Source organism: Bos grunniens, chromosome 9 (genome assembly GCF_055505025.1).
Source record: "Bos grunniens cultivar Pamir isolate PY7600 chromosome 9, Bosgru_T2T1.0, whole genome shotgun sequence".
Classification (NCBI taxonomy): domain Eukaryota; kingdom Metazoa; phylum Chordata; class Mammalia; order Artiodactyla; family Bovidae; genus Bos; species Bos grunniens.
This window is the reverse complement of record NC_141173.1, coordinates 32,719,653-32,741,072: the sequence shown is the minus strand read 5'-3', so window position 1 is coordinate 32,741,072 and position 21,420 is coordinate 32,719,653. Positions and strand designations below refer to the sequence as shown.

Genomic DNA, 21,420 nt, shown 5'->3' with positions numbered 1-21,420 from the left:
GTCTTAAAGGCTGTGTGAAATGAAGGCCACGGCTCTAACTAAGGTGTCTGGTTCCAATATCTGAAATATTAAAGAGCTGTATCTGCTCTGTGTAGTAAAGTTCACTATTGACCTTGGAGGGAACCAATGTAATATTAAATCTAGAGAGAGGGGATATATGTATGCATATGGCTGATTCACTTCATCGTACAGCAGAAACTGACACAACACAGTAAAATAATTATATTCCAATTAAAAAGTGGTGATGGGAAAACTGGACAGCTACATGCAAGAGACTCAAACTGGACTACTTTTTCACACCATATATAAACATAAATTCAAAATGGATTAAAGACTTAAGAGTAAGATCTGAAACTATAAAGCTCCTAGAAGAAAATATTGGCAGTGCATTCTTTGACATTGGTCCTAGAACTATATATATATTTATATGACTTCCTTGGTGGCTCAAATGGTAAAGAATCTGCCTGCGATGCAGGAGACCTGGGTTCAATCTGTGGGTTGGGAATATCCCCTGAGAAGGGAATGGCTATCCACTCCAGTATTCTTGCCTGGAGAATTCCATATATCGTTTTTTGATCTGTCACCTTAGGGAAGGAAAATAAAAACAAACAAGGGAGACTACATCAAACTAAAGAGCTTTTGCACAGTGAAGGAAACTAACAACAACAGAAGAAAGGCCACCTACTAAATGGGCGAAGATATCTGAAAATGTATCTGATAAAGGATTAAACAAAATCCACAAACCCATACAACTCAACAAACAACCCAATTAAAGTGGACAGAAAACCTGAATAGACATTTTTCTGAAGAAGAGAGAACACAGAGAGATGGCCAACAATCACATGAAAAGATGCTCAACATCACTAATTATCAGGGGAATGCAAGTTAAAACCACAATGAGCTATCACCTCACACCTGTCAGAATGGCAATCATCAAAAAGACAACAAATAACAAATGTTGACGAGGATATGAAGAGAATATGGTTGATAATACTGTAATAACTTTGTATGGGGACAGATGGTTACTAGACTCACTGTGGGTGACAATTTCATAACATACACAAATGTCAAATCACTATATAGTACATTTGAGACTAATATAATATCATACATCAACTACATTTCACTTAAAAAAAAAACTAAACTAACATAACATTGTTAATCAACTCAGATCAGATCAGATCAGTCACTCAGTCGTGTCCGACTCTTTGCGACCCCATGAATTGCAACTCCAATAGAAAATAAAAACACAAAAACTATTTAAGGAAACAAACATATTATATATTTACCTAACACACTATTTATTACACAGTAAATCAACAAATATTTGTTCCCCCTTATTCCTCTTCTATCACAAGGACCTTTGAAAACTATTAATAATCGTCCCTTACAGATTAGTTTGGTTAGTTCAGGTTTTTATTTCAAAGTACTGTCCATAATTAAATGGAAGTAGCCATTAGGACTGTCTGTAATTGTGGGTAATTTTAACTTACTTAATTTTTAGAATATAAATTCAGGATTTTACAATAATTTTAACTGTGACTTTAACAGGGAAGTCACACTTGTTGAAGAAAAATACCTCATTTTCAGATGTGTGAATCTTAACTGAGGTTTGAACCATGAAAAAACTTTTAACTGCCCTATTAGAACGAAACCATATCAAGTATGATTATTATTGGTATAATTATACTATCACATATTGAATTCTACCTAACTGAAAATATTTTGCAACCCACTCAGGTAGTATTTCATTTTTTCATTAAAGCTTGATTAATATGCAAGTTATAAGTTAGTTGAGTGCCAATAATGATTTAAATTTGTGTTTACCTTAATAGCATCAAAATACATTTTCTTAGCCTGGAGATCTGTCTTGTCAGACATTAACCATGCCTTTAGCAAATATTCATAAAAACTGTCTCCAAGTCCTCCAACTGATACATGATCTGCAAAGGAAATGAATTTTAGACTGATTCAGACTTTAATTCAGATAATGCAGTAAAATCACATCAGTTAAGTAGGATACAAAACCCTAAGTCAACAGCAAGTCAATGTTACATTTAAATTCCAACAAATCTGTTTTCAGAAAGATATTCTGAAATGAGCAGATGTGCTGTTAATTAATGTGATATACTTTAAATAATAACCAGTGTAGTTTTATAAGCATGCAGATAAAAAATAATCAACCCTAATTCTAAAATTCTGTTTCATTAGAAAAAATACTAAATTAAAATGTTTCATTATATATACAGAAATTTTAATTGTTTTATCTCTCAGTAAGATAATAAACCATGTCAAAGCTATGAGTATCATCATATCTTACAAAAAACCCCCAAAAACCTGGCCTGAAATATAACCAGAAACTCCTCAGTTTCTTCTAATTATTATTATTTGATAGCTTTTATAGTATTATCAATCTGAAGGGTCAAAATCCTTCAGGGGAGGCCAGTAAGAAAGAAGACAGGGTAGAAGTTTTTCTTCCTATACAGTCACTCTGTATCTGTGGGCTCCCTGTAAGTAGATCCAATCAACTGTGGATTGAATACACCGAAAAAAAAATTTGAGGAAGTTCCAAAGAGCAAAACTTGAACTTGCCATGCACAGCCAAATATTATTTTAATAGCATTACACATATTTACATAGCATTTCCATTGTATTACGTATTAAAGGTAGCAGGTAGTGCAGTGGTAAAAAATCTGCCTGCCAGAGCAGGAGACATGGATTTGATCCCTGGGTTGGGATGATCTCCTGCAGGAGGAAATGACAAACTACTCCAGTATTCTTGCTGGAAAACTCTTGTGGACAGAGGAGCCTTGTGGGCTACAGTCCATGGGATCACAAAGGCAGACATGACTGAGCAACTAAGCATGCATGTGCACACAGGTATTAAACATACTCTAGAGATGACAGGAGGATATGCATAGGTTACTTGCATATACTATGCCATTTTATATAAGGGAATGAGATCTGTGAATTTTGGTATTGTGGAGTCCTGGAAGCTACACTCTACAGATAGGAAGGATGGAATGTACTTCATTCCTACAATCCCCCTCCACTGTCATTTATTATGCTAGATCCACTATGTATGTTATAAACAATCTTGTAACTTGCAGGTAGGTAATCCTCTTTAAAAGTGAGATAAGAGGCTTAGAGGAGCTAAATGAGATTTTAACACTGGTAGGTACCAGGTGACTCTCCAGCCCGCATAGGGTGTCAAATCTGTAATCACTCGCTCTCCAACATATACACCAATCATACGTATTCTTTTGCTTACTACTTGAATTAATACATTTTCCAAGCACATTTACCTATAAAAACAGAGACACAACTCTCTTTGAAAGGTCATTCCTAGAGTTCACAGACAATTTGAGCATTAATAATACAGTCTTATTTGGGAAATATGCATTTGAAGTTTCAAACCTTAAAACTAATTTTATGTATCTATTAAAAAAATCTTTTATTTGTTGGCTTAGTTACAAAAAAGTAAACTGATTTTTATACCACTATCCAAACAATTTTCTCCTGAGTCCCACCCAACAATGAAACTTGGACATTGGGACCTAAAATTGAAGAGGTGATAAGAATGAACATACTATCTTTCCCTCCTCAACCTTATCTTAGCCTTGATCCCTACCTCACTAAGTGGCACCATCACACTTCCAGGTCTGCGTAAGTCAGACATCAGATGGTCATTCTTTACTTCTCTCCCTCACTCCCATATTCACTGAGTTACTGAACTCTACTAATTTTACCCCCAATGTATCTCTTGAGTCCATCCACTCCTTCCTGTCTTCACTAATACGATTTTGGCCTGAGCTACCACTATGCCTGAGTCTGCAATGGCAAATTATCTTGTCTCCTGCACTGTGACAGCATTTTGCTATTTAAACTAATTAAAAAATCAGTTCCTCAGCCATACTAGTGCTCAAGAGCTACATGAGGCCTTGGTTACAGCACTGGAAGGAAGACACAGAACATTTCCACCATCACACAAAGTTCCAATGCCAGTGCCATTCCAATCTCTCCTCCACATTAATGCCAGAGCAACCCTTTTAACATGTGAATCGGATCATCCCTTTCTTGATGCCTTTAATGTTAAAGACTCAAATCCTGGGTGTTTGGAGACCAGGGAGGCCCTGCATGATCTCAACCTTCCCTATGTCATCAATCCTGCTCTCTACCCTCTCGATATATGGCCCTTCTTTTGGGTTTTCAAAACAATTAGACTCCTTCCCACCTCAAGGTCTCTCAAGGTATTGTTCTCTCTGCCTGAAGCGTGCTCCCTGACTCCTCTCCCCTTCCTTTAGTAATCCTTACTCACATTTCATGTATCAGACTACCCACTAGGCTCTCCATGCGCTTTCTCACAGCACACGTTTGCCACATCTGCACTTTCATAAAATGGTGAAATTTGTGTGTGTGTGTGTGTCTTCTCCATGAGATTATGGTTCAGGAGGGCAGGGACTAGACCTGTTACGCTTTCCAGTCCACGTCAACCCCTAAGAAGTATCTTGCACATAGTAGGTACTCAGTAAATAACGACAAACGAGGCCAAATTCTTTTAAGTTAATTTTATTAAGGACTACACCTATGAAGCCTAGAAGGGATATATTTTTAATGTGTGATTTTCTTTTGCAGAAAGCCCAGAATTACAGTTTAAGTTTTATTGTAAAATTAGTATTTTTATAATTCTAGGGTTGATTCTTAAAATAGCAGTTTGACATGACCTTTACAATTTCTTAAATAAACCGCCACAGAAACCTCTGACATTTACAAACTAAACGGACTAAGTACTATCTCATCAATAAGAAGCCTGTTGTTATAAACATGATCACAGGAGACAAATGCAAGCGATGCGTGGTAAAGCAAATCTCTGTTCAGTTACTTTCAAAATAACAGGGACTAAATGAAGTAATAGGAAATGATGGCCATGATTCAGACATGTCCTTCAGAGTTAAGGCAATAAGAGTTGAAAACTAACAGCCAGAAGCAGCTTCATTTTCTTCCCCCTTGGGTTATGATTCTATAATGGAGGAAGATGCAAGCTTGGGCATTTGGTGATTTTTTAAAAAAGGAAAAGGGTTTACATATTTGCTTTAATGCCAGTTAGTTTTCTATTTTTTTCACCTATAAAATTTTTATATTTAGAAAGAATCAAAATAAAGGAACATAAAGGACTATGGACGAGAAACAAGAAAAATTCTTTTTAAATAAGTTAGTATTTCACTCACTAAGCTCCCCCGCCATGTCTGGATGACTATTTGTGTTGGCAACAAAGTCCTGTGTAAACATCTTAGTGGCTGTAAGAGAGAACATCCCTCATTTTATCAGCAGGAAAGGACTGTCTATTAGAAGGAACATATATGGTATTCTTATTCCCAAATGCTCTAAACATAATGTGTATGACAGCCACTCAAATATTATGCTCTTCTATAAAAGGGGCAATTTATTCTTTTCAATAGGAATAGGTCCCAGAAAAGGATGTCTGCTACTTTAAAAGAGAAAAAAAAAATCAAAAGAATCAAGACAAAAAGGACTATATACTCAATATCTTAACCCTTTAATTTTACAGACTTCATCTGAATGTGAACTTCTCTCTTCAAAGCAATCCCCCAATGATGCTCATTACACCAGATTTTATACATAATACTGTGTTACTATATGTATATATAATAGGGTGTTACTAAACACACACAATGTTGTCTCTGTTAATTGAAGAAGGGTGACAGTTGTTCTGTTTATAGACATGGAACCCCATCTTTGGCCTCAACAGTCATGACATATTATTAATGATCAGGACTAGATGCTGCCTCTCAACCACAACTGAGGAGCAGGAGACATATGGTTCGGAGAGGAAAAACTGAACCATTACTAAAAGCAGAGGCAGAAGGGGTTAGATTGGATACATACTGGATGAGTATTCACAAAATTCAAGTAAACTTCTACTAGCTGTAAGACACTGGGTTAACAAATATGACTAAGCCACTGTCCTCAAAAGTTCTGGATCCCTAGGAAGATGGAAATGTATATGAACCATTAGGAAAAGGACTGTGACAGGAAAGTACCCAGAGTGTTGGGATGGGGGAGGAAGACGGGGGCAAGCAGAGGAGGGGTGGGTGAACAATTCCCAACAGTGTCTTGAGGAAGGCCACGTAGAAAAAAGGGTGATTGAGTTGGCTCTTGGTAGAGTTAGAAAAACAGGAAAAGGGCTTGAGGGAAAAGGCACAAAAGCCAAGACCCAGATATGGCCAAGCAGAACTTGATTAATGAACAAAAAAAAGTGCATCTTCCTTGTGGCTGGAACATTGGATGGGGATGGGGGAAGAGAGGCAGGAGATGCATGAACCCTATTTGTTTTTCCATCAGGAAATTGGCCCATAAGCAATTCAATTACAAAGGGCCCTTTGTGCCAGGAAACATGGACAAATATATAGTACACTGGTGACCCAGAAGGTGAAACTGAGATGTTTCAGAATAACTGACTCTTTTTGTCCTTCTGCATAGTGACCTCTGAATCCTACAACACAGGAAGGAGAGAGCAACTCACAGAGACTTTTAACTTTTGAAATCTTTCATGAGGATAACTTTAAAAATAGTTTTCCTTTCAGAGAATCATATCTAGTTATCTTGAATTGAGAAAGTTACTCAAGTTCTATTTTTCCAAAATATTACGGTGGCCCTCCCATTTTTAACCTCAGTATGCTTTAACACTCTTAAAAATGAATAAGCATGCTGAAGAATTCATTTATGTAATATCTATCAATATTTGGGCTTCCCAGGTGGTGCTAGTGGTAAATAACCGACCTGCCAATGCAGGAGACACAAGAGGCATAGGTTCCATCCCTGGGTTGGGAAGATCCCCTGGAGGGCAGCCCACTCCAGTATTCTTGCCTGCAGAATCCCATGGACAGAAGAGCATGGCAGGCTACAGTCTATGCAGTAGAGTAGGACATGACTGAAGCAACTTAGCATGCGTGCATATCAATATTTACCATATTGGAAATTAAAACAGAACTGAAAATATTTTATTAAAGTAATAATATACCCATTATGTTAATATATAGGCTTTTCAGAAGAATATGCTATATTTTACAAAAAACAAAAAAAACTTAGTGGGCAGACACTGTTTTACATTTTTGCAAATCTCTTTTGCTGTACTAGAAGACAATTGGATTTCCATATCTGCTCTACATTCAATCTGTTGCTATGTGTTGTTCTGGCTGAAACATATGAAGAAAATGCAGCCTCACACATTTGTATAGTTGGAAAGCAAAGAGTATTTTGATAGTCTTTTCAGATAATAGCAGATAATTTTTTTGGTACTACAGCAAAACTTGACAAGTGGTTAAAGTTTCTAACAGTTACAATGTGGAGTTAGAAATCACATCAATGAATTTTTGCACTATTACATTAAAATCCACTGGGCCATCTTGCACTTTAAATGCACTTTTCCTCACGCATGATTTTGCAACATCATGCATGGTCATTTGGGACATACTGGTTCCCTGAATTATGCACATCTTCCAGATGATGATACATTTGACTATATAGCATCACAAAAACCATAGTTGTTATATCATCACCAATCTTAGCAGAAGAATCTTTCAGTGTTGGTGAAAGGCATTAAGCTTATGGTGACATGTGCAAATGTTTCAAAATTCTAATTATAAGCTCAAGTTTTATCTTTGGTAGAGACACTCTTCATTATCCCTGAAGCAACATGCTCATTTTTGTGACATCTACCAATTACCCAAATAATCAATTTGTCTTCAGCACTTCTTTCAAGTAAAAACGATGACCCATGAAACAGCACGGCAGCTAGTTCAGTTGCAACTCGAATCACAACACAAGCGCTTTTCTATGAGGTTTCTCATCATGCAGCAGAAGCGTTTTGTGTCTTTTTCATTTAATCATACAGAATATTACAAGGATGTGATCTACTCAGTGATTGAGATTTACTAGAATCAGTAACTGTCTTGCTTCATTAACAGCATTCGTGAGTGAAAGTGGTATCTTTTTATTTGTTGTGGTTATCTGTAGTGAAGGACATAACCACAGGCAAATCTCATGTTACTGCTCTGCATTTTACTGCCCTTTGCAGATACTGAGTTTGTTAGAAGTTGGAAGTTTGTGAAAACCCTGCATTCAGCAAGTCCGGCATCATTATTCCAACACCACTTGCTCACTTCCTGTCTCTGGAACACAGTTTGGTAATTTTCCAATATTTCTAAGTCTTTCACTACTATTATATTTTTTATGGTCAACTGTGATCAGTGATCTTTGATGCTACTATGACTTGCTAAAGACTCAGAAAATGGCTAGCACTTTTTAGCAATAAAGCGTTTTTACATTAAGGAATGTATATTGCTTTTTAGATATAATATTGTACTATTGCAGGCTTAATGGACTGCAGTATAAACATGACTTTTATATGTACTGGGAAATTAAAAAATTTGTGTCACTTGCTTTATTGTGATATTTGATTTACTGCAGTGGCCTGAAACTGAGCCTGCAATGTTTCTGAGGTTTGCCTGTTAGTATCTGGTGTCTCTGACATGATTCTCACCATGGCTTCAGCAGTTTTACCCACTACTGCTTTTGCAACATAACTGCAAATGTCAACACAGTGGAAAGTGTTATTATAAAAATAGCTTTGATTGTGGAGATCCCCTGAGAGGTCCAAAGAACATCTAATGACCTAGCAGACCATGCTTAGGTTAAGTGGCAACCTTGATTGTGGAGTTATGATGTCAATGCCAAGCCTTCCACAGACATTACTAATGCAGACATAGATTTTAGCGCATTTTTTCCTACTAAATTATTCTTTAAGAAAAATACTTGTAAAGTAACAGTGAGGCATACTCATCTAATACCCTATTTAAATATAAAGAAAAAACTTGAGTAAAATCTCAAGGCGTCGCTAACATCCTTGGCACTGCCAGACATCTCACTTAGGACTCTTCATTTGCTTTCAGGTGCTGCTTAATCTACCACTGTTTTCCCCAATCAGCTTGAGAACATTTCTTTCAGCTACTCTGAGTCTTTATAGCCTTGGTCAAAGTCCCTAAGGATCTTAAGTGAGGGCTTCTAGCACAATACTTTCTCCTATGGTAAAGGTAGCTCTCCTGGCGAGAAGCCTTTATCTGCCACCTTAAAACTGACTAAAGAAAAGAACCCTGTTTGCTCCTTCAATTTTTCAGCCCTTAAAGATTCAGGCTCCGCTTTCATCCTGTAGCCAAGCAGAAAGAGAAAATGTTATGAAATAGAATGCTCTAACTACTCTGGGCAAATCCTGCTAGTCATTAGCACAAAGGAACACTTTTCTTATCTGCATCATCAGTTTTTTAGAGGCTATCATCCCTGCACTACCCTGACCAGATCTTCCCTTTCTGATTAACACCTTTAAATGTGCTTACAGATGATCAGGCTCACAGTTATGCATGAAAAATAAAACAATCTAGCTCCCCTGGTAACATTTATAGTCTGCCTTATGACAGAAGCTTATTTATGAAGGGAACTTTCCTCTTTTCTAAGGATTCTCCAACAAGATTTGGGCTATTTTGGTGTTCCTTTTCTCTGTTACTAGAACAGTGCTGGGTACTAAAAAGAGCTGAAACAAGGCTTAACTCTTGACTTACATTGAGCCCACTGTCCACTATTGGGATTCAGATAGTTAGGGTAAAGGCCTTCTGGTTTTTCCAGGTTGTTCAGTACTGTTCGAATATTCATTACCTACAACAGAAAATGAAATGTTACTATGAAAAATCTAAAGAAAAAAGTTTGGTGCCATTCTTCTCTTTCTTGATTACATTTTTTCCATGTTAGAATCAAAGTTGATTTAAATGATGCCATATTAGAACAAAGATAGTTGCCACCAGCTTACAAATAATAACAGTAAGTGAATACAGTCACATTGATAACCATATGCAAGACACCATATAAAGAAGTAGAATGTATCAGTGGATATACTGGATAAACAAAGTCATTACTGTTTTGGAGTTTGCATCCAGTGGAGTGAGACAGCTAAGAAACAAATAAATACGTCAAGTGGTAATAAAAGCTATAAAAAATGCAAAAGGGTAATGGGACACAGTGATAGGAGGTGGTGAGGCTGCATTCGGTTAGGGTGCTCTGGGGAGGTTACTGGGAGAGTGTTTAAGCACAAATTTAAAAGAATAAAAGAGGAAGTAGTGCAGAGCAATAGAAGAGTAAGTCCACAAAAGCCCTGAGAAGAGAGTGGGTTTGGCAAGACCACCGAGGCTGGAGGTGAGGAAGCAAAGGTAGCCAGACCCACACTGTGCAGGCTTCTCAAACCATATCTTAATCTGAGTAAGATGCAAAGCCACTTAAAACTTGTATTTTTACAGGATCAGTGTGACTGAGGGGTTAAGAGAGGACGTGGTAGTCAGACAAGCTACTGCACAGTCCAGGTGAGAGATGATGGGTCCCTGAACCAGGGTAAAGCACAGGGGATGGGACACAAAAGATGTCCTGATGGTTTGGACCTGAGGTTTATAAAAGAGAAGAACCATGATAACTTCAAGAGTCCTGGTCTGAGCCCTTGGGTAAACTGAGGTGTCTTTTCCCAGAGAGTAAAGACTAGGGTAGAGGCAGGTGTGAGGCATTTTAAGTGGGACTTGTCTGAGCGACCTCACAGTGAAGATGTTGAATAGGTACTTGGCTACAGAGCTTGGAGTTCAGGGGGCAGCTTGGGACTGGACTTACAAACGTGGAGGCAGTCAGCATACAGATAATACGTAAAGTCATGAGACTGGGGACAATAACGGAGAGAGTGAGAGTAAGAAGAAGAGCCCCCAGTTTGAGTTCTGGGCTTTTCCAGTGTGTAGAGGTTGGGGTGATAAGGAGGATCCAACAGAAGAGACTGAGAAGAAAGCAACCTAGGGGAATACTGTGTGTCTGCCTCCAGGGCTAGAGAAAGCCTCCTGGAGAAGGAAGTGATCCAGTGCATCAACGCTGAGAGGGCGAGGAAGACGCAGAGGCGAGAAAGGCCACTGGACGTGGCAACAGGGTGGCTGGGACAAAAGCCGGGCAGGAAAGCGCTCCAGGGAGTGGGAGTCAGGCGGAGGAGAAAACAGACGCAGACAATGCGTCCAAGGGACTCTGCTGTAAAGGCAAGCAGACAAAGCGGGGTGAAAGCTAGATAAGGGCAGAGTGCTGGGGTGGTGGGTGTGTTTCTTGAAAATTAAAAATCAATTCAACTGCTACCTTGCATTTGTAAAACCGAGCTTAAAAAAGTCTTTCACATGTGTGGGTCACATAGTCCACAAAACACTATGTTTTTGAGAAAAAGGAAAAAATTCAGAGAGGTAAAGTTACTTACTGGAGGTGCAGAGAATCAGACATGTAATTCAGGCCCTCTTGCGCTGAGTTAGACAGTGCCATGAAACAGTGCTTTATAGTTTGGTTACAAGCAATGCTGCATGTAACAACATTTCATGAAGGCTTCATTAGACTTGGTTGTTCTTTCCCACATTCCATATGCCTAAATCTCCCCAGAGAGGATATTTTTTTCCTACAAGTACTCTTTTGCAATGCCGGGTTGACTGGAGAATCTCACCTTATCAGCAAAGATGGGGTTTCCTGATAAGTAGCTCAAGTGCATAAACTCCAAGTGCAGAGTTCCAAATTCTGCCAAAATACTGCTTCCTCCTGAGGCCCAGGGCCAGTTCCTTCCAATCCCACTACAGAAGAGAAGAGAGTGAAGAGTTATGGGTCAGACTAATTTTTTTTTTTTTGTAGTAGAAGCTAAAGAGACAGCTTTTGAATAACAGCATCTTAGCTAACAGATCACTTTATATATTTTAAAATATTCACTGCTCTTTTCCTTGGCTACTGGTTTCAAGCTTTGACCTTTATCTCCAAATGGAAAATTACTTTTGATGTAAGTCAGAAAGAAGTTGTTATGTGCTTGCTGTTGATGAACAAATATTTTAGAAGGTATAGGTGCCACATAGAGATACACACCTATTCCAGTTAGAATATAAAACAAAATCAGACCAAGATACCCCCACCATGTTCCAGATCCCACATAAAGCCTTTCAACATTTTATTTAATAAATAAAAGTCCAGAGGTTTTATAGATTTTACATATAATATTTTCTATAAAACATTATTCTTGGATATAAGACCCAACACTCATTCCAACCCACTTCAAACTTCCTCCCCATTTACTTGATGTCCTTTCTTATGTTTCCCTTCATACAATATTACCTATTCTCTAAGGCACTCATGTATTATTCCATGATCTAGTTAATTTATGCTCAAAAATTTCAACAAAATTATGTAATTAAAATCTGAAAGAGGTCAAACGGATACACTTAAAAAATGATTTCCTTGTGCCTTATCTTAGTGAAATGCTTTTTAGAAAGAGTTAGTCCCAAACATGCACTGACACAAATACGCATAAGTGACTCTTAAGACACGGTCATACCCTTGGGTATGGTTTATTTTTGGAAGTCTATTTAAAATGTCAAACACAGGTGATAATTCAAATAAAATATAAAGCTAATGATTCTCCTGACCAATAGATTCCCTTCCAGAAACTGAAAATCCATATTTTGGTTTTCATTCAGGCTCACGTTTATTGTATACCTAATATGCAGATGACACCACCCTTATGGCAGAAAGTGAAGAAGAACTAAAGAGCCTCTTGATGAAGGTGAAAGAGGAGAGTGAAAAAGTTGGCTTAAAGCTCAACATTCAGAAAACAAAGATCATGGCATCTGGTCCCATAGATGGGGAAACAGTGGAAACAGTGGCTGACTTTATTTTTCTGGGCTCCAAAATCACTGCAGATGGTGACTGCAGCCATGAAATTAAAAGACACTTAATTCTTGGAAGGAAAGTTATGACCAACTTAGACAGCATATTGAAAAGCAGAGACATTACTTTGTCAACAAAGGTCTGTCTAGTCAAGGCTATGGTTTTTCCAGTAGTCATGTATGGATGTGAGAGTTGGACTATCAGATCAGATCAGATCAGTCGCTCAGTCGTGTCCGACTATTTATGAGCCCATGAATTGTAGCACACCAGGCCTCCTTGTCCATCACCAACTCCCGGAGTTCACTGAGACTCACGTCCATCGAGTCAGTGACGTCATCCAGCCATCTCATCCTCTGTCGTCCCCTTCTCCTCTTGCCCCCAATCCCTCCCAGCATCAGAGTCTTTTCCAATGAGTCAACTCTTCGCATGAGGTGGCCAAAGTACTGGAGTTTCAGCTTTAGCATCATTCGTTCCAAAGAAATCCCAGGGCTGATCTCCTTCAGAATGGACTGGTTGTATCTCCTTGCAGTCCAAGGGACTCTCAAGAGTCTTCTCCGACACCACAGTTCAAAAGCATCAATTCTTCGGCGCTCAGCCTTCTTCACAGTCCAACTCTCACATCCATACATGACCACAGGAAAAACCATAGCCTTGACTAGACAGACCTTTGTTGGCAAAGTAATGTCTCTGCTTTTGAATATGCTATCTAGGTTGGTCATAACTTTCCTTCCAAGGAGTAAGCATCTTTTAATTTCATGGCTGCAATCACCATCTGTAGTGATTTTGGAGCCCAGAAAAATAAAGTCTGACACTGTTTCCACTGTTTCCCCATCTATTCGCCATGAAGGGATGGGACCAGATGCCATGATCTTCGTTTTCTGAATGTTGAGCTTTAAGCCAACTTTTTCACTCTCCACTTTCACTTTCATCAAGAGGCTTTTGAGTTCCTCTTCACCTTCTGCCATAAGGGTGGTGTCATCTGCATATCTGAGGTGATTGATATTTCTCCTGGCAATCTTGATTCCAGCTTGTGTTTCTTCCAGTCCAGCGTTTCTCATGATGTACTCTGCATATAGGTTAAATAAGCAGGGTGACAATATACAGCCTTGACAAACTCCTTTTCCTATTTGGAAACAGTCTCTTGTTCCATGTCCAGTTCTAACTGTTGCTTCCTGACCTGCATACAAATTTCTCAAGAAGCAGATCAGGTGGTCTGGTATGCCCATCTCTTTCAGAATTTTTCACAGTTTATTGTGATCCACACAAAGGCTTTGGCATAGTCAATACAGCAGAAATAGATGTTTTCTGGAACTTTCTTGCTTTTTCCATGATCCAGCGGATGTTGGCAATTTGATCTCTGGTTCCTCTACCTTTTCTAAAACCAGCTTGAACATCAGGAAGTTCACGGTTCACATATTGCTGAAGCCTGGTTTGGAGAATTTTGAGCATTACTTTACTAGCATGTGAGATGAGTGCAATTGTGCAGTAGTTTGAGCATTCTTTGGTATTGCCTTTCTTTGGGATTGGAATGAAAACTGACCTTTTCCAGTTCTGTGGCCACTGCTGAGTTTTCCAAATTTGCTGGCAGATTGAGTACAGCACTTTCACAGCATCATCTTTCAGGATTTGGAATAGCTCAACTGGAATTCCATCACCTCCACTAGCTTTGTTCGTAGTGATGCTTTCTAAGGCCCACTTGACTTCACATTCCAGGATGTCTGGCTCTAGGTCAGTGATCACACCATCGTGATTATCTGGGTCATGAAGATCTTTTTTGTACAGTTCTTCTGTGTATTCTTGCCATTTAAAGAAAGCTGAGTACAGAAGAATTGATGCTTTTGAACTGTGGTGTTGGAGAAGACTCTTGAGAGTCCCTTGGATGGCAAGGAAATCCAACCAGTCCATCCTAAAGGAAATCAGTCCTGAATATTCATTGGAAGGACTGATGCTGAGGCTGAAACTCCAATACTTTGGCCACCCGATGCGAAGAGCTGACTCACTGGAAAAGACCCTGATGCTGGGAAAGATTGAGGGCAGGAGGAGAACGGGACGACAGAGGATGAGTTGGTTGGATGGCATCACTGACTCAATGGACATGGGTTTGGGTGAACTCCGGGAGTTGGTGATGGACAAGGAGGCCTGGTGTGCTGCAGTTCATGGGGTCGCAAAGAGTCGGACACGACTGAGCGACTGAACTGAACTGAACTCTTTTCCAGGGACTACAGTAGGACATTAGGTTCCAAGGATTTTTATAATGAAGAAATCACTCTTAACTGCCTTCTAGTATAATGGGAGAGAAAGACCTAAGCATAAATAATTCTAATCACATACTATAAGAGCCAAGTTAAATGTGTGGAGTGTTCTGAGAGCCCAGAGCCAGGACATGCAATCCAGCATGGAAGTGATCAAGATAGCTTCTTCAAGAAGAGTCTTGAGTTGATTCTTGAAGGGTAAGTAAGGAATAGTGAGGGAAGAATGGAGAGAGAATCCAGACAATGAGAGACTCATAGCAGAAGGGCTAGCCAGGAACTGGAGGTAGCTCCAGAGATTGGTAAGTCGGGGGAGGGGAAGGCGGGAAGGAGAGAAGGCTACAAGGTTAAGTGGAAGCTGGCACCCCACTCCAGTACTTTTGCCTGGAAAATCCCATGGACGGAGGAGCCTGGTGGGCTGCAGTCCATGGGGTCGCAGAGTTGGACACGACTGAGTGACTTCACTTTCACTTTCATGCATTGGAGAAGGAAATGGCAACCCACTCCAGTGTTCTTGCCTGGAGAATCCCAGGGACGGGGGAGCCTGGTGGGCTGCCATCTCTGGGGTCGCACAGAGTCGGACACGACTGAAGTGACCTAGCAGCAGCAGCAGCAGCAGCAAATCTTGGAGGCTAGAGAGCCTCTTGATGAGGGTGAAAGAGGACAGTGAAAAAGCTGGCTTAAAACTCAACATTCAAAAAACTAAGATCATGGCATCTGGTCCTACCACCTCATGGCAAATAGATGGGGAAAAAGTGGAAGCAGTGACAGATTTTATTTTCTTGGACTCCAAAGTCATTGTGGACAGTGACTGCAACTATGAAATTAAAAGAAAGTTACTCCTTGGAAGGAAAGCTATGACAAGCATATTAAAAAGCAAAGAGTTCCCTTTCTTGACAAAGGTCCGTCTAGTCAAAGCTGTGGTTTTTCCAGTAATCATGTATGAATGTTAAGAGTTGGACCATAAAGAAGGCTGAGTACTAAATTGATGCTTTCAAATTGTGGTGCTAGAGAAGGCTCTTGAGAGTCTCTTGGACTGCAAGGAAATCAAACCAGTCAATCCTAAAGGAGATCAACCCTGAATACTCATTGGAAGGACTGATGCTGAAGCTGAAGCTCCAATACTTTGGCCACCTGATGCAAAGAGCCGACTCACTGGAAAAAACCCTGATGCTGGGAAAGACTGAGGGCAGGAGAAGCGGGTGACAGAGGATGAGATGGCTTTGAGCAAACTCCAGGAGATAGTGAAGGACAGGGAAGCTTGGCGTGCTGCAGTCCACAGGGTCACAAAGAGTCGGACACAACTCAGCAACTGATCAAAAACAGCACCTGGAGGCTTGTGGATTTGTCGCTTTCCTCTTTTTTTAGTTGGCTCCACTGACATACTGCTATTGGTGGGCCCTAGGTTTCCCACCTGCTTTGTTTTTCATCTTGGGCATTCACAACCCTGGGTAAACCCTTCTGTTCCGTCACTGCTTCTGCTGCAGGGCTTCTAAGGACACTCAAGGAAAATAATGACGACAAACTGGTATCTGACACGGCATGCCTTCCTCTCATTCCCTGTTTCTTTTTAGAAAAATCTAGGTTTTGTTTCTAAAACATAGACTTATATAGTAAACCTAATAAAAAGAAATAAAAGACAGAGATCTGAAAATATTTATTTTAGAAAATGCCTTACATTTACTAACTTCTGGGACTGAGAGTCAGTTTTTATTTTCATGGTTGGCTTAGGTAAAAGGAATGGCCAGTCATCCAAATAGGATGAACAGCTACTCTCAAATTTTATTAACATATGGCAAATGCATAGAGTAACTGGTCATTAATTTGCTGTCATGACATATTATTTTTTTATTCTAACCGTTTCATCACTGACCAAAGTCAATAAGCCTATTTAGCAAAATTACAAATTTCCATGTTCCAGAGAATCTATAAAAAACAAAGCTACAAAACCAAGCAAGAGGGAACAATGACTTCATGCTAGAGAAGGAAGAGGACGGCACGTTTCCAGATCTTCAGGGACTGGTTCAAATTCAGGGTATCAGAGGGTGTGGGAGGGCACTCAGATGCAAAACGAGCAGTACAGGTTCTAAATAAAATTCAAATTACTTTTGTATGCAGGTATTTGCTCTCTGCTATTAATGTGGTTAATCAAGAGAATATCAGATACACACTGAAAATTTTTCAATGTGTTAAAAGATAAAGATTTTAAAAAGGGTTATACACACACACACACACATATATGTTCTCTCCTTCTCTGTCTTTGCTCTCATTCGTATCAGAAGGAAAACAGCACTGTATCACTAATTATATAGGAAGCAAAACATTAAAAGCACTAGCAAAGGATATGTCATATGAACAGAAAGGAAGCTGGGCTTCAAATGCATGTATTATGCTTATATGAAAGTATAGTTTTGGTTGCCATTCTTTCAACCTACAAAATTAATATATTTCAGTAAAATTATAAGATCAATGGTTACACTGGCTCTTAAATGTAAGTCCTGAAAGGGTTTCAAGAAGTCAGATAAGGCATCATTACATCTTTATATTAAATAACGTCAAAATGAATTTCATTTGAGAGAGCAAGGGATTTTAAATATCTTTAACTTTAGTTCTGTTGTCACAGTAAAGGAAATCATGTTCTTTATTTTTATTTTACAAGCACTAATATTTTAGAAAAGTGTTTTAAAGATAAAATAACAGTTTGTGCTCAGAAACTATAAATTCCATAAGGCAAGCATGAAAGGAAAGAATATTTAAATACTGCCAATCCTGTTATAGTGACTGCATATTAAGCCAAAATGATGACTCAGCATATGGAAATACATACACAGAAAGGCAATTAACATGATGTGAAGAGCTGCCAAGTGTTTGGTTCAAAGAATCCTAGAACAGAACTTCAAACTTTGGTATCATCCTAATTTCATTTATTTCTATTTCCTCCAATCTTCAGTTCTTCCATTTTAAATTGGAGTATTATTTAATACATGTGTCTCAACTTTTAATTTAAAACATCACAATTCTACAAAGGTAATAATTCTTTGAAAATAAAACATCACATTAGAAAATAACTGATTTTGGCAACCGCAATTAGAAACATGTCTTTTAAAAAACTGAGTTGCTATGATTCTTTTGAAAATGTGGATTACTGTTTTGTTGCTTTAGAGACTGTAATTTGAATGTAGTTTATTAGCAGCTGTAATATACTTCCTCATTCGACCGCACTCGAAAGCAAGAAGGTATAATTATTTACTGAACTTATAACTCTGATAAAGCAATGGGCATTATGTGGTTCCCTTCTCTCTCTTGGGAATAGTTAACAGCACCAAAGAAAGGAAGTACAGTAGTAATGATGCTATTCTACTCACGTTTGAATCCTGTGAGATTCAACTCAAAAGAGATGCTAACTCTTTCGCCAGAGCTTATAATGAATCAAGTAGCTGGAGGATTGCTCAGGATTGATGGTATACCCCCTCAAATTAATCTTAAATCCAGGTACCTGAAGTTGTATGTTACAGTCACTTCCCAGACACAATTTAGAACATTAACAAATGCACCTGTTTTCTTAATATCATCAAATGTAACAAAGAATTTATAGACCTAAACAATTTTAAAAAACTGCCAGATGAATATACAAGCAAAACATTAAATAGTTACAAAGTCCTGCTACAGACTTTAAATTTACTCTTCCTTGCTGCCTGCTCTTCTTTGTAAAATGGGAAATGGGCCAATAAAGAAATTTCTTGAGGATTCTTGCCTGAATAATTTCTGATTAGCTGATTAGTAAACAAACTCTTTCAAGTTCACAGTCCAAAATACAGCTTATTCCTTGGGGCTATAGAGTTAACAAGTTTTGGAAGAAAAAAAATTTCCCATGTTCTATATATCATGGTAAAGCTTTACTTATGTTTGCAAATGAAGGGGACACACAAGGATATTTAATTCAGAACAGCAGACAATCCAATATTATTCCTTTTGGATTTTAGCACAAATTAGGAAAAAATAATTAGAAAGTTCATGATGATTGTTTCATTTAAACGTATTCCCAAAGCTAACTGATTTCGAGACTAAGCAATTTCAGCTTCACTTATTACAAATGCTTCCTTCCTGCAAAGGTTCACACAGTGCTGATCTTTCAAGTTTCTAGCCTAAGACCTCATTAAGACTTGGACTACAATTCCAGGGACTAAGACTAGTCATGATTCCACTGTAGCTCATGCACAGAAGTTCTGATTGGGGAGCACTGATCTCCTTAGGGCTATCCTTCCAGGGAAAGCTGTCTTAAAGGGCAGTCACTTGACTGAATTAATTCATAATCCAATACTTAACTGTTTCTGAATAGTAGCATGTGGATTATACGGCTAAAGAATTTTCATACTTGAAATTTTTTAACCAAGGGCCCATCGTAACTTTTTAAAAATTATCCAGATCTTGTTCCACTTTGCAGGTATTTAGTTTAGACAGAATTGGAACTGAATAGCTATTATTTTAGTTTATTCTCACCCTCAATACTGCTATCCTTGTACTTGACTATCTTGGATTGGAGGATAAGCTCAGGGCTACAAAGACTGAGGTGTTAAGTCCTCTCTAATTCCATAACGAATTTGCTCTCGAGATTCAAATATGCTAAAACTCTGTTTTCCAGCTGCTCTTTGGGTAAGGCCCCCCTGCTAACCACTTTCAACAGACTGAAAATAAGCTGAATGTAGTTTCTTCCCCATTATGGGGCACATGGAATATCCTACCATTAGGTCAGGGAACCCCACCAAAAGGCAGTACTAATGAGAAAATATTCCAGTGACTTTAGGATGTGTGAGCATGCTCATATATTTACTTTATCATACTTAAAAAAAAATCATATTCTACTTGTTTGCTTTAAATATACATTACATTTTTTTTTTCACAGACATTTCCCATGTCAATCAATGTACATCATTGTTGTTGTGGGGTATTGAATGCATAGTATCTGACTGAATGGATATATTCTACTTTACTTAAATATACACCTACTGACTCAATGGACACGAGTTTGAACAAATTCCGGGAGACAGTGAAGGACAGGGAAGGCTGGTGTACTGCAGTCCATGGGGTTGCAAAGAGTTGGACGTGACTGAGCAACTGAACAACAACAACCCCTACTGATGGACGCTGAAGCTAATTTATTTTTTATTTATGATTTTACCACTATAAGTAATTTGCTGGTAAGTGCAGACCTTTGATAAAGCTAACTTACTTTTACATAAAAAATGCTGACATCAATTCCAGCTGGAAGCTGTTAGCTTGTCTAAACTGCTAATGAGGATGGGCTTGGGAATGTATACTGGAGGCATATATGTCCACTGTTTACAGAGATATTTCTCCTTACCAAGTGGGCTCGTTACATACCATCACATTTGGTAGCTTCTAGAACTCTTGGGGTAGCTCAAATCCATTTGTTATAAATCCTCATGTTAAGTCCTTTAAAATTGGAGTGGTGGAAGTTACAGACAAGGACTCCACATCCAGACACTTTTCTAATAAACCTCGGGGTGGAACAGAAGCATAGGATGTTCCATCTTCCAAATGGCAATTCACTAATAAAATTAATAGTTTGCCAGACATTCCTTTCCTTTGATTTCAGATATAATTATTCCACTACTGTAAGAGTTTAACATATAACATCATTCCAAGACATTACTTAAGATCCAAGACGACAGTCAGATTTGATTATGTTTGTTATAGTGGCCAAGTTGTGTCTGAGTCTTTGAGACCCTGTGAACTGCAGCACGCCACGCTTCCCTGTCTTTCACTATCTCGTGGAGTTTGCTCAAACTTATGTCTACTGAGTTGGTGATGTCATCCAACCGTCCCATCCTCTGCCACCCACTCCTCCTCCTGCCCTCAATCTTTCCCAGTATCAGGGTCTTTTCTAATAAGACAGCTCTTCACAACAGGTGGTTGGAGCTTCAGCTTAAGCATCAGTCCTTCCAATGAATATTCAGGGTTGATGTCCTTTAGGATTGACTGGTTTGATCTCCTTGCAGTCCAAGGGACTCTCAAGAGTCTTCTCCAGCACCACAATTTGAAAGCATCAATTCTTTGGTGTTCATTCTTCTTTATGGTCCAACTCTCACATCTGGTACATGACTACTGTGAAAAACCATAGCTTTAACTAGACGGACCTTTGTTGGCAAAGTAATGTCTCTGCTTTTTAATATGCTGTCTAGGTTCGTCATAGCTTTTCTTCCGAGGAGCAAGTGCCTTTTAATTTCATGGCTGCAGTCACCATCTGCAGTGATTTTGGAGCCCAAGAAAATAAAGTCCGCCACTGTTTCCACTTTTTCCCCATCTATTTGCCATGAAGAGATGGGACCAGATGCCATGATCTTAATTTTTTGAATGCTGAGTTTTAAGC

At 38.7% G+C, this 21,420-nt stretch overlaps 1 protein-coding gene across 2 annotated transcripts in view; it reads right to left on the bottom strand.

Moving 5' to 3' along the window:
• The window catches only part of MAN1A1 (mannosidase alpha class 1A member 1), a 173,237-nt gene that overhangs the window by 15,158 nt on the left and 136,659 nt on the right, over window positions 1-21,420 (bottom strand). For both annotated transcript variants that reach the window (XM_086317107.1, XM_086317108.1), the window contains exons 7-9: window positions 11,576-11,699; window positions 9,636-9,729; window positions 1,828-1,943 (exon numbers count right to left, since the gene is read on the bottom strand). In XM_086317107.1, the coding sequence (XP_086173233.1) occupies window positions 1,828-1,943; window positions 9,636-9,729; window positions 11,576-11,699 (334 nt within the window). The remainder of the gene's footprint in view (window positions 1-1,827; window positions 1,944-9,635; window positions 9,730-11,575; window positions 11,700-21,420) is intronic.